The sequence below is a fragment of the Heliangelus exortis genome, chromosome 22 (genome assembly GCF_036169615.1).
Source record: "Heliangelus exortis chromosome 22, bHelExo1.hap1, whole genome shotgun sequence".
Lineage (NCBI taxonomy): Eukaryota > Metazoa > Chordata > Aves > Apodiformes > Trochilidae > Heliangelus > Heliangelus exortis.
In genome coordinates, this window is record NC_092443.1 from 2,446,300 (window position 1) to 2,459,605 (window position 13,306).

A 13,306-nucleotide genomic window follows, 5' to 3' on the forward strand; every position below is an offset into this window, starting at 1 on the left:
AAATAAAGCACTGGAACTACTGCTAAGGTATAAAGACAATTCAGGGTGGTGACAACAGTCCAGAAACAGGGAAAGGACAGGTCTCCCATACCAAAGCAGACCAAAACATCCAGATGATGTTACTAATGTACCAAGGTTGGACAAATTCAACAAATGTGCCAACACAAATAATGTGTTCCATTGAAAGTTTATTTGAAAGTCTATCTCCTATTCTTTTTGGCCAACTTAAAAATAAACAAAATATAAAAGGCTTTTTTCACTTGTGGGATTGTTGCTAACAATATAAGAATTGGATTTCTGTTAAGACTGCTATAATAATGCTGCAAGCCATGAAGAGGCACTGTAGCATTGATTTCCCTGGTGGAAGGAGAATCTGAGCTTTGTTACCTAAAGATTCCCTGTTATAGATAATGAAATGTTTTCTGATTTAAAAAAAGAACTCCCCATTCAATTTCCCAGTTCACTTCAAAAGTGCATTTTATAAAATAACTTGCATTTCTATAATTAGCAACACCTCTCAGAGTTCACTTTCTCCCATTTAACTGCTCTCTGTTAACTGTAGTTAAAATGAGCAAGCAGTTTGCCTACAGAGCCATAATTTTTAATTACACAAGCCTAATTAGTTTTTCTTCCTTAGAAATACATGTTCTCTATTATTACCATGTACTTTTCACTTTTCTCTGGGAGCTTTCTGTGAAGATTATTCAAAGCTTTGGGAAAAATCCCCTTGCTACCCCTTGTAGTTTCCTTTTGTTCTCCACATTGCTAAGGAAGAAGGTTTGGTCTGTGCAAATATTCAATTTATCTCTGTAGACAGGTAGCTGATGGGCATGTTATTGCTATATTTAATTTTGAATTATCTCCAAATGCAAAAGTGGATTTAACAGGATAGTTCCTTGCCAACCCATCACTTTGAGGGCTTAAATTTTATTTTTTTTTTGCCAGCCTAGGTCATGATACAGCACTACACCTGACTATAAATCCTGCACAGGAAGTGCTGCATCTGTACCCATTGCCTTGATTATGTCCTCAGAGCTGCTTTGCCACTTCAGGGTAACAATTTACAACAATATCCTAGTTTAAGACCTTTTCACACCATGCTGAATCCAACCTGCTTCTTGTGCAACAGGCAGGACAATATGTGATTAAAAATTAAGTCAAGGTAGACTTGTAAGTATAAAATGAATGCAAGGTTGGATTGAAAGCCTCCTGATGAGCAGCAAAGCAGAGCAAAAGCTGCTTTGGTCTCCAGTGTTAGCCTCCCCCACACAAACACTGCAGCTCCTGTTCTTACTAATTGGAAAAAAAAAACCTCAACAAACCAAAAACCAGGAAGTGGCAAATGAGGGGGAGGAAAAAAAGGCATTAAAACCCACCCTGCCTTCCCCAGTGATGTGCTGCTGCTCTCTGTACTCCAGCCTGACAGCACCACTGGATATCCCACCTCCCTGCAGTTTGCTCTCACCTGAAGCTTGGCAGAAGCTGAACCCAGCAGAGGATGCTGTGGTAGTGACCGTGGCAGAGCTCCCAAAGACTGATCCCCCCTGCCCAAAACCTGTGTTCTGCCCAAACACTGGAGGGCTGCTCTGTCCAAACAAGCAACCCCCAGTGCTGGCAGCTGGCTGGCCAAAGGAGAAGGAGCTGGCACTGTTGGTGTTAGCTGGTGTTCCAAAAACATTGCCACTGCTGGAGGTGGCTGTGGAAGCTGCTGGCTGGCCAAAGGCTGGCATTGTCCCAAAGGCAGACTGGCTAAAGGTAAAACCACCTGAAGAGCTGCTTGCTGGTTGCCCAAAGCTTGGTGCTTGTCCAAAAGCTGGCTGACCAAAGCCCCCAGTAGTGGTGGTGCCAAAAGCAGAAGCACCAAAACCTGAGCTGGCTGCCTGGGTGGTAGCAGTGGCAGTGGACAAGGTACTGGTGGGAAGTTGCCCAAATGGAGAAGATGCCGTGGTACCCGCTGGCATTTGCCCAAAAACTGGTGGGGTGGAAGGAGTGGCAGTTGTGTCACCAGCAGGCTGGCTAAATGCTGAGCCAGAAGTGCTGGAACTTGGAGGCTGAGAGAACACTGAGGTGCCTGCAGAAGTGGGAGCAAACACAGAGGGAGCAACAGCTGGGCTCTGAACACAGGTAGGAACATCAGAGGTAGCAGCCAACACACTCGTGGCTTCTGCAGGAGAGGCAACATTTGCTGTAGAGGTTGTCACCAAGACATTCTGATCTGGTGGGGCAGGTGCAGAGACAGCAGGAGGCCCTGGTGCCTTCAAATCACTCGTGGAAGCAGGACTAGCAATGGCATCAGGGGGAGGAGCTGCAGATGTGGTGGCTGAAGAGACGGTGTCCCCTGCTGTGACCTGGGGTAAAGCAGGCTCTTTCACAGACTCTGAAAGCTGTACCTGTGGCTGTGGAGGCTGTGGCATTTGAGACGAAGACCCAGCAGCTACAGCTTCATTTTCAGATGTTTTTTCTGACACAGATGGTACTTTGACATCTCCTGAAGCCTTACTAGAAGTTGCAGCAGGGACAGCAGTTTGTGACGAACTCAAACTTCCAAACGAGAGGGAGGTTGAAGCAGAGAGAGTAGAAGGGGTAGAGGTGGATGTGCTCACACTGGTTGCTTGCTGAATAACAAATGAAAAGGTGGGTTTGATGCCACTGGAGCCTCCCAGGTTAAACACCCCAGAAGAGCCTGTGCTGGTTATCTGGACGTTGCCAAAGAGGCTGCCTGTGGCAGCAGTGCTGATGGATGGGGATGCTGTGCCAGCTGATGGCACTGATGGTGAAGCAGCTTCTCCAGCTTTTCCTAATGACAGAGGAGTACCAAAAGTAAAACCAGAAGGTATTGTAGACCCTTTAGTTGACTGTGCTCCTGCAACACTGGTAGATGGTGCTTTAGCTGTGGTCTTGGCATTATCATCTACTTGACCAACCCGAAGTCCTGAGAAGCTCCCAAGAGTTTCACCAGCTAGATTGCTCTGAAACAAGTGATCTCCTGGTTTAGGTGGAGGGATATCCAACTTGCCAGAGGCTGTGGAGGGAGCAGATGTTGTTGTTGCAGCAGGTTTGTTTGATTGGGTGCTATCTGCCAAGGAACTATTTCCCAAGGTTCCTGAAGCACCTGTTGGCTTGAGGGACCCAAAAGCAAAGGAGCCCTCGGGGACTGCTCCAAGTTTGGGACCCCCAGCAAGAGAGAATGAATCAGTCTGGGTGGACTCTTTAGCAGGGGCTGTCAGCAAGAGAAAAAGGAGTTACAAATTGAGTTACAGTATGCAAAGGTCATTTCTCACCTTTACAATAAAGCATGTTTTAGGGCATCACAGATTCTTAAACAGTGTTTTGCCTGTAAGGCCTCTGACTGCCAGGTAACTCCCACTCCATGGGCTTCCAGGAGACAGAGACAGCTGAAGCCTTTTTGACCAACATTTTTACCACCATGTCATACTCTCCACTTAACCATCCTTCTCTTTGAGGACAGTTTCAGCCTTTGGCTCTCTCTTTTTCAGCAGTTTGATAAAAACATAAAAGACCTGGTTTACTATAGGCATTTGCTTTTAACAGCATTTTCACTCCTCCTTACTTGGTTCAGCTAAAAAATTCCTGGCATTCATTGCAGAACTCTGTTTAAACCAATGACTCAGAATCAAATCTTTCTTTACAAATTCAACTATTTATAGGCCACTGACCAGTTTCTATGCAGCCTGTTTTCACCTTTGAAAGACCAGAGAAAAGCTCTCAAATGTGACTGCCAGAGCAGTCCCACTTATAAGATGTGCTGCTGTCCAACAGTGTGAAACTGCTGAAGTTATAATGGAGACTGGAATAGTTTCACTTGATGTATTGTCATTTAATTTCTGAGCAAACACTAATTTATGACTTGAAAACACTGTATTGGTGTTTGGACTATGAGCTGATTTGGACAAGGTGCAGGAAATCTGCATGGAGATCAAATAACAAAGAGCAAAAGCTTCTTTAACACAACTGGTATTATCCTTGTGTACCCTGTAAGTATATTTAAGTATAATAATAACTGACACTAAATAATGTAGCATTTGTTTCCTCCCAAGGCACTGAAATTCTTCTGTTCTCCCATCCCCAGCTAACAAAGCTGCTCTTACCATGTCATGGTGCAACATGAAGTAACTGCCCTCACACAACACAGTGGCTTCAAAGTCTGTCTCCTGCACTCCCTTAATCAGTGTTATTTACCTCAACTTTCACATTAACTGAATCGTCAAGTTTTAAGCCAATTTCATTCTCTCTGGTTAACATGAACAGAGCATTGGTAGCACTGCTGTGGCTGTGATGATCTAAGGATATAAGCAAGTTTATTTCAACCTCCAGTAAAAAGAGACAATACCTTTTATTAGAACAACACAAAGTGTGCTTTGGGCCACACAATCTCTTGCAAGACTGAAATTAGTGGCATAAAATGTCAAGAATATTATAAAGCAGGATTTCTCAGTCCCCTTTTTCCTAACAGTGAAATGGAAAGCCTGACTATATATTGTCAACTCAATTTTAGAAGGAACAAAGCCATCCCAAACATTCCCCTCCCACTCCTAATTGCTCATTCCACTTAATGACAGTTTTCTGTGTCAGACCACCTCAGCAACCTTGAATCTACAGATTAAACACAGCAGAGGCAATGACTACAGATGTTACCCTTTTCATAAACAAGCATCTCCTAGATGCTCTTGGCAGCAAAATATTTTGCATGCTCTTAGCTGAAAGGCAAGTGGCCTTGATGTTTGTGCATTACAGGGCATAATCCAGCATACACATATAATGTTACTGCAGCTGCTGCAATTTTAATAATAAATAATAATAATAAACAAGAAACACACCAATTAGGAAGAGTTCTCTTGGCAGAGAAGAGATTTTTTTTGCACACTCTTCCACCAAACTAACCTTGTGAGGAAGCGAGGCTGGGCAGTGCTGGTGAGGAAGCAGCTGATGTGACAACACCAAAATTAAATCCAGACCTAGGAGAAAGGAGGAGAAAAGGAAAGAATGACACTTCACTCAAAGTGTTGAGACTTCCAACTCCATGACTAACACGTTGTGCAAGTCTGGACTGGAAGTTTGAGTCTCAGTCAGACTCACAGGTACACAAAAACAACAACTTATCAGGCAGAGTGAAGCAAGGATGCAGATCAAGATCCATTTTTTTTCCTCTCTGACAAAGACTCTAGAGGGTCAAAGAGAGTCCAAGTTTGAAGCTCTTTTGACCATCCCTCATCCTTTCATTCTTTCCTTTCTGCTGTATACTTATTTCCCATTTAACTCAGCAGCTGAGCACCATGCACCAAATCCTGAAATACCAGGACACACCGTGTATGATTTGTTCAGTAGCCCACTACAGATAAACCTGACAACAAAGCCAGTCAGTATTTACTCTTGAATTTCTTGATAAGTCCCAGACTGAAAAAACTCAAAGCAACACAATATTGTGTCAAATTCTCATTCAGGAAGGCTTCCACAAACAGGAAGGTCTTCCAAAAACTCTGTTACAACCTCTGCCCAACCCTGCCCCAGGGTACAACCATTTGCAGTTTTACAGTGCCATGCAGCCTGCAGGTAACACTTGCTGTAACAGCCAATACATCATATTTACCATCAACTACAAAGAAATGTCAGTGTTCATACAGACCCCACAGAAGAGAAGGAGAATGCTTTGTTCAGCTGTGCAGTTGTTGCTGGTACTGGTGTCACTGTGGAAGAGGTCACAGCTGTAACTGTTTTTACTGCCCCTTGTCCTGTAAGTTACAAAAAGCAACATTACAAATAAGAAAAAAGTAGTCATCCAACTAGCAAAAAAGAAAGGATTAGTTTGCACAGCTGGTCTGCAATTTTCTTAAATGGAAACAAAGCTTTTTTGTCCCTTGCACCAAGTTTGATATTTGTGCAGAAACATTCCTGCTACTGCTACAGTGTCAGAGAACAGGAGTTCTCAAAGATTTAAGACAATAACTCATCTGATTAGACCAAGGCAGGTGTCACCATCTTAACAACAAAAATTAAACAAACAAACAAAAAATCCAAATCAATAAATCCAGGCATATCAAAACTTGTTTGAAAAAAACATTTCTATCAAATTCAGGACCTGACATTTTCAATAAACCAAAATTTAATAAGGATTTGCAAAGTCACATATGATTCCTAGCTATTTTTACTGACTCTTACCCCTGGCTAAGAGGCAACCTACATTCACAGATTAAAGGCAGAAAAGCAACAGAGATAGATTTCAGACATTTATGCAAGAGGCTTATAAAACCATGTCCAATGCAAGCATTATTATCTAATACACATTAGAAATCAATTCCTTCCTTCCCTACGAGTTTCCTCTTCCCCTCTTTGCCCTGTATGATGCAAACTGAGAATTCCTTTCCTTAAGAAGCTTCTAAGCTATGTGCAACAAACCACAGTACCTGAACTGGCTTTGAAGTTGGTCACACAGCCCAGAGCTCAACAGCTCCAGTACCTGAATCAGCAAATTTCAAGGCAGTTCAGGTCCCCCTGTGGTGCTGCAGCCTATTGCACAGAAATACATCAGACACCACTGCCTGGAAAAACTAATCCTGTTACTTCAGGATCTAATCACTTCCCTGGACAAATGCAACAACTTTCCACATTTAAAAACAACAAAGATGCCTGTTCTTGATTTGCTGTCAAACCACAGCAGCCTTTGGGAGATGTGCTTTTAAGTTTTCTTGTTCAGGGTTAAACATTCCTAACCTGCTTTGAGCAAGGAATTGTATCACTGAAATCAAGGTGCAGACACCAAACATTGGGCTATACACAAAACCACTCTCCTGCTCTTCTGTGCTTTCATCTTCTCTCTCTCAAGACTGGCACAGCAACTTCTCAGTGGAGGCAGACAGTTTTTCATCAGTGTCTTAATTTTCTGGATCACACACCCTGACAAGTGGCAAGAAATGTCCAGGCCTTATTTCCACCTCCAAAGACAACTTACCTGAGATTTTGTTGCCAGATGATGTTGGACCAGCTGTAGATGCCACAGGACAGGGTGCACACACAGAGGAAGGTGGAGTCTGTCCCTTCTGTGAGCTTATTAGAGGTGTCTAAAAACATAAAAGCACTTCAGGTCAGTGCAGTCTGCCCATTAACAAAGGTCCTTCTGACCCTGGGTTGGCATTACAAGAGTCCATACAATGTCTTAAGAAACAACTAGAGGAAGGGGGTCACAGTACTTAGAAGTTCAATTCTGGGCACATTTAAGTGTCTTGATACTTTAATACAGGGTCAATACTCAACTTTTTCAACACATTTCTTGTGTTGCCATTAAGCTTCCATGGGCAACACCTCAATGATACCAGGAGCCAAAGACTGCTGCCTGGTTTATGGATGTGTGGACACAAAATCCAGGGGCTTGTTGAGCAGTAAGAGGTGTTTTGAGTAGAGTAGTAGGACAGGTAAACTACTCTCTCCCTAGATTGCAGAGCACTTTTTGAGGGGCAAAATTATGCATATCTACCCAGTACAGTTTCCTTTATTGTTAGCTGCAAGGCTGTGGCCATTAGAAAGCTCCAAGTCTTCAAATGAGAGAAAAGGGAAAACATAACAAAGATAAATATATGCCTAGCAACACACTGTCAAGGTCACAGATAAATAAATGGTTTGTCAAAAACACAGGACAGGCTGTGAAGAGACATTTTTGGATGCCCCATTCACCAACAACTCTACCCCCAAACTGTGCTGAGCATGCACAGGCACAGTATTCCACAGGGAAAAGTGTTCTGTATTGAGATACCTGTTTAGCTTGATTTGTAGCAACAGTTGCCAAAACTTGGTGGACTGCCTGGGCTGCAGAGTGAGGTACAGATGATCTTAAAAAGAAGAAAAAAAAATGTATATGTTAAACAAATGCCTAGTCTAAGAGAGGATTTCCTTACCTCTCAAAAAGCACAGCTTCCATACATCTTGAACAACCACTATTATTAAAGATTCCACAGACAACTCCAAACCAACAAATCTGATTAGGGAATAAACCTCTTAAATGAATCAGCCACATTTAACAAAGGAAGTCTGCAAACGTGTTTAAAGCTCTAGACTTAAATGATCAAGTCTTTTTCACACACCCCTCTGCCTGAAGAGGGCCAAGCAATTCTATTTTACAGGAAGCTGACGAAAATTCAGCAGGTAAGGAGATTACAATTTTATGCCTAGTGGATAACAAATTTAAGAAGCTTCCTTTATAGAGCTCAGAGAAGTCCATGCAACTCTCAGAAATGCTGAGCAAGGAGACGTAGGGGGAAGAGTCTTCTTCATGTCTTTGAAGTGTAGTATAAAAATTAAATCAGAGCAAGAGCTACAATAAAATTAACCTATAGTCTGCATTATAAACTTAGGAATTTTGCCCATTAAACAAATTGCACAGAGCCTACAAACATTGCTGCAGAACAGCAGCTTCTAGGGTGAGATATCCTTGCTACTTTCTGTGGGGCAATGACACACCAGATAATCCCAACCTGAGAACAACCATTCAGTTCTAGCATCTCCATGTCTGTGGGTCACCAAGTTCAGCACCTTAAATGACCAACACCAGAAGCTTTTGCAAACTTTAATTCAACACTGACTGCATTCTCTATATTTCATGGGCTGTATTTACCCCCTGTGGGGAGTAGAAAAGCAAAGAAGGAAAATTTCACATTAGGAGTGGAAAGAGTCCATGCTGGGAAGGTGCAGTGGTAAATTTCAATGTTCATACAAACCCTGAACAAAGAAGAAAACAATGAGAGGCCTCTGAAATTCGTGATAGGGTGGGACCTTTTGCTCAGAAAATGGATCTCAAGATGACTGGACTCAAAGGATCTCTGCCAAGGCTATGAAAAGGCTGGGTTTGACTTCAGTTGGGGCAAGAGGGCATTTCTACACTGAAAATTATGTACAAGTAACTGGCTAGGACCACCAACACACCTATCCACAGGCCATTGAACAGCTGATAACAACTGAAAAATCATTACTGCTTAACAATCCAAAGAGTCTGCTGTGGCAGCAGAAGAGAGCCAGGATGTCTGAAGTAGCAAAAACTGAGGAATTAACTTTGCTGGGTGAATGCACTTGAGTTCAGTGCTGAATCTGACTGGCAGGCACGGATCATTTGGGTAGAATTTTTGGAGAGTACATTTTTATGAGGTCAGCTATAAAACAAGACTGTAAAAAGCCTTCAAGATAGCAAGCTAGCTGGTGCTCTATAAATTAAAGAGATCAATCAATACCACCACTCCAAAACTACTTGAAAGTAAGACAGGTCTTTAACTACAGTTCAAGTGAAAACCAATCTCAGATACGTATCATTCCCTCATGTCCTTGCCTCTGTACTTTTTTCATCATAGTTTTGATCAAACAAAGGGTGGAGAACTCTTCCTGCTCCTAACACTGCTTTTAGTAAAGTTTCCCAAGCAGAGCTGTTGGCAAATTTTACTTTCAGAAGATGTAGCATTGCCCTCCTCCTCTCAGTTTATCATTTTTAGGAGATAATAGTAAGTAGCTCCCCATACTGTTTCCCCATTGAAATGCAGAAAAAAAACATGAAGTAAATTTCAAGGTCAGCAGCTGGGTAAGACTCTGTTCCCTTTTTGAAAAGCAACTTCACCTTTTTCATTTGACTGTGGAGGGTATTTGAAAAAGAGAAGTTCTAGGAGCTGCACCTACAGCCCAGATATGTGGATAAATCATTTGCAACTTCATGTGGGCTTCTAACCAGGTGTAGATGGAGAGTTTACCCTGCTTTATGCAGTAAATCCAATTTTGGTCATACTTTTCAGCAGTGCCTTTGCCTCCCCAGCCCAGAAACAGTTATGTACTATCTTGGTCTTAAAGAACAGCAGGGTCTTCAAGCAAAGACAGTTTCAAGATCATGATGATGACAGGGAAAAGGACAAGCTTGGTGGCTGGTGACAGAGCCTGGTGATAAGACAGAAATGCCTGGAATAAGCTGAGCTGACTGTTGCCTGTAGGAGGCAGAGCAGAAAAGCCAAGTGTTCCAGCAAGTTTATGAGAAATCTTCACAAATCCAAGGTCAAATGCAAGAATACAACAACCAACTTTTACTCATGAGGAAGACAGCCCTGCAGCTCTGTGTTTTTCCAAAGTGATTGGCTCCTACTCACACCCAACACTTCAGTCAAAATTCTGATGTCAAAAAATTTAAGTTTTCAGAAAAAGCTAAGAGCACATTTCTCCCACCCTCAAGGGGTGAATCTGGTACCAGACAGAAAAGGCATAACTCCACAACTTCTCTGAATGGATGATGAAGAAGGAATAACATCTGGATTCCAGACCAAGTCAGCAACAGAGGGGTGCAGTTCCCTCAGAGAAAGGTAGAACAGAGAAAAAAACCAGACACAAAGTACATATTAGCAGTAAAACCACTGGTCCCCAGGAGAGGATGCACTGAAATGCATTTCACAGCCTAATGGAGGAGGTTAATACTGGTCTCATCCTTTGTTCAGGACAAGCCATTTAGCAAATCCTTGAATGACCTGGAAACAAAGTATTTCTTTTCATTCCACAAACCGAACACTCTTCTCTAAATGCATCCGCTCTAGGTTTTACATTTGTAAACCTAGAGTAAAACACTGCTCCCCACTGGCAGATACACTCTATTGCAAGTGCTACCCAAGGCTAGAAGAAAGGAGCACCCACTCACCCTATTACTGCAGTGACAGCTGGAGACAAAGCACCAGTCTTGAGTTCTCGAACATTCACCACCTGAGGAACGTTTTTGAGAGTCGATTCAGTCAAGGAGGTGCTTACAGCTTGAAGGAAACAAAGAAAAAAACAAAAACAAACCAAAAAAAGTAAAGATAATGTCCAGATTAAGCATTTCATTCAATATGGTGCTAGTGAGCAGCTTCAGAAAAAATTCATGCAGATTTCTAGAAGGTATACAGAGATCTGGCCAAAAATATTTAGAACCTCAGCCTCCAATAAGAGCACTAAAGATGTGGACAGCTTTCTTACTGCTGTTACATTTTCCCTTGTTCACTGATCAAACAGATCATTCTTAGAGTGTAGGTAAGGGAAAGTTCCTAACATCTTAAGATAACCAAAATGATCTGTGTAGTTACACCACAGCCTCTGCCAAATTTCATGTCCTTAGTCCACTTTCTGCATTTACACTCTCCTTGGGCAATAAAAACAGATGAATCCAATTCCTCTACCAGTAACTGAATTTTGTTTCCTTTCCTGACTGATGCTGTAGTACTGAGGAAGCACCAAGAAATGTCTAAGCCCAAACAAGAAAGCTTCCTCAATTTAAATTTTTCTCCTGATAACCCAAAACCTTACAAGCAGATCCAAGGCTTCACAGGTCACCTTTAACTTTTCAATATTAAAATTATCTTACAATTCAGATCTTTAATTGCAGAACTAATAATGAGTTATTAATACAGGCCAGTGACATCCTTTTCTGCTCTCCAATGGAGTTTCTTGCACACAGAACAATTGCCATACCACAGTCTCCTAAGTCATTGATATTTCTGCCACTGCACAAATGAGAATTGGTACAAAGAAACCCAAGGTGAGAATTTCTCAGGCATTTTGCACTATTAACTTCCAAGAAGGAAGACAAAAATCCCCAGGCACACTAGAGAGCTCAAGAGGTGCAACCAACACAGATCTGTGACACATTTCACTTGATGATCTTCCCCTGGGAGAGCACTAAATTCCTGTGAAAGCCACGTTCAGCTGCTCAGAGGTCACTTGGGCAATCAGCCATCCTGTTACCTGGGGACTGGGTAGCCATCTGCCTCCTCAGGGCTGCAGCAGCAGCTGCTTGTGGTGCTGGAACAGTGACAGTGGGAGCAGGAGCCCCGTGTTTCACAGTCTTTGTTGCAAGCATTGTACTGTCTGCCCCCTGGGGTATGATTCTGTTTGAAGATGTAGGCACTGAAAAACAAAAGAAGAAAAATATTACAGTTCACTGTGCCTCTCCAAACCAGAGAGGCTTGAAAGCCTCTGCTGAACTACAGTTCCTCCAAGTACACAGATTCCTCCTGACATGACTGATGCACAGGCCTTTTAAACAATCAGCACAACCTGTCCCTGGCAGTTTCTGTAGAGCACAATGAGTTTGGCAAGGAAGTCTCAATAGCTGTCATTTCAATGCATTAGATCACTTTGAGTTTGCTGTTACAGACACTTCTGCTGACACCTTATTTTTCACTCCAGCTACAGAGGTGAAAAAAAAACCACCTCATATAAAGGAAACTGAGTGTGTGCAAATACAATTCTTACTGTGACTCACTGGGCCCAGAACTCCTAACCTTGGCCACACCAACTAAATGCAGCAGACCAAATTCCTGGTCTTTGGGCACTGTTTTAAGGAATAATGACATACACTTAAGGCAAATTACTAAAGGAAGGCAATGCCATCTATGGTCAGTACTATCTAAAAGAAACAGGCTATCAGAAACAGCCAATGAGTCAAGATATTCTTGTGCTTTCAGCCTAAGTTCACAAGGTCACAATGCCACTTGCCCAGCTGCAATCCCATTTCTCCAGAGCCTGGAGCACTGCCTATGGATACAGTGTTAAGATACCAACAAGAACACGTGCAGAAGAGGAGAGACATTGCAAAAATAACTCACACAAAGTCCCCAGGGGGAGGTGCTGTTTTGCAAAGGACGGAGACTGAGGCATCAAACCAGGCTGGACAGAGGGAGTCCGGACCACAGGAGCATGACGAGGGACTTGGACTGGAGCAGCCTCTTCCTCCTGCTCCACTGCCTGAGAATCCTCATTTTCCAGTGACTGGGAAACTGAGGATGTAGAACTGACTTCATCCAAGTCTTCATAATATCTTGTGGACAAGAAGGCAGATCTGGACAAACTTGCTGCAATGTCAAAGACAATTATGTGTGTGTATATTGAATTAAGCTGAGGGAAGAATCTAGCTTAACAGCCAAGACAGAGTCACCCTACTTTAGGGTGCTCTTCTACTGGCTTGTTTTAATCCTGCATTGCTAGGATCTGACTTCAACTGCCAGGAAAGGCAGCATTCAAGATGGTAACTGAAGGAAATTCTTACTGAGAACAGATGGGGGAAGCAGAAAATGAGACACTGAAGTTGAGGAGTGAGAAACCAAAGTCTGACTTCAGGACTGATTCCTACAGCAGGTAAATCACCCAAAAATAATTTTAGACTTTTGTGGAAACTAGAGGTTTACCTGGAGCTGTAGACCTAACTGGTGGAGTTTTCCTCTTGGCTAGAAAATTCCTTAACTGTGCCTGTTTCACAGGGGATAATTTAACTGGAAAACCAAAGAGAGTTTTATTAGTCTATAAC

The 13,306-nt window shown here is 42.6% G+C and overlaps 1 protein-coding gene across 4 annotated transcripts in view; it reads right to left on the minus strand.

Annotated features, from left to right (window-relative positions):
- NUP214 (nucleoporin 214) overlaps positions 1 to 13,306 on the minus strand; it is a 41,388-nt gene that overhangs the window by 10,461 nt on the left and 17,621 nt on the right. For all 4 annotated transcript variants that reach the window (XM_071765870.1, XM_071765869.1, XM_071765867.1 and 1 more), the window contains 9 exons: positions 13,188 to 13,271; positions 12,609 to 12,854; positions 11,746 to 11,907; positions 10,667 to 10,775; positions 7,766 to 7,841; positions 6,968 to 7,076; positions 5,645 to 5,750; positions 4,903 to 4,976; positions 1,466 to 3,220 (listed from right to left, as the gene is read on the minus strand). In XM_071765870.1, coding sequence (XP_071621971.1) covers positions 1,466 to 3,220; positions 4,903 to 4,976; positions 5,645 to 5,750; positions 6,968 to 7,076; positions 7,766 to 7,841; positions 10,667 to 10,775; positions 11,746 to 11,907; positions 12,609 to 12,854; positions 13,188 to 13,271 — 2,721 coding nt within the window. The remainder of the gene's footprint in view (positions 1 to 1,465; positions 3,221 to 4,902; positions 4,977 to 5,644; positions 5,751 to 6,967; positions 7,077 to 7,765; positions 7,842 to 10,666; positions 10,776 to 11,745; positions 11,908 to 12,608; positions 12,855 to 13,187; positions 13,272 to 13,306) is intronic.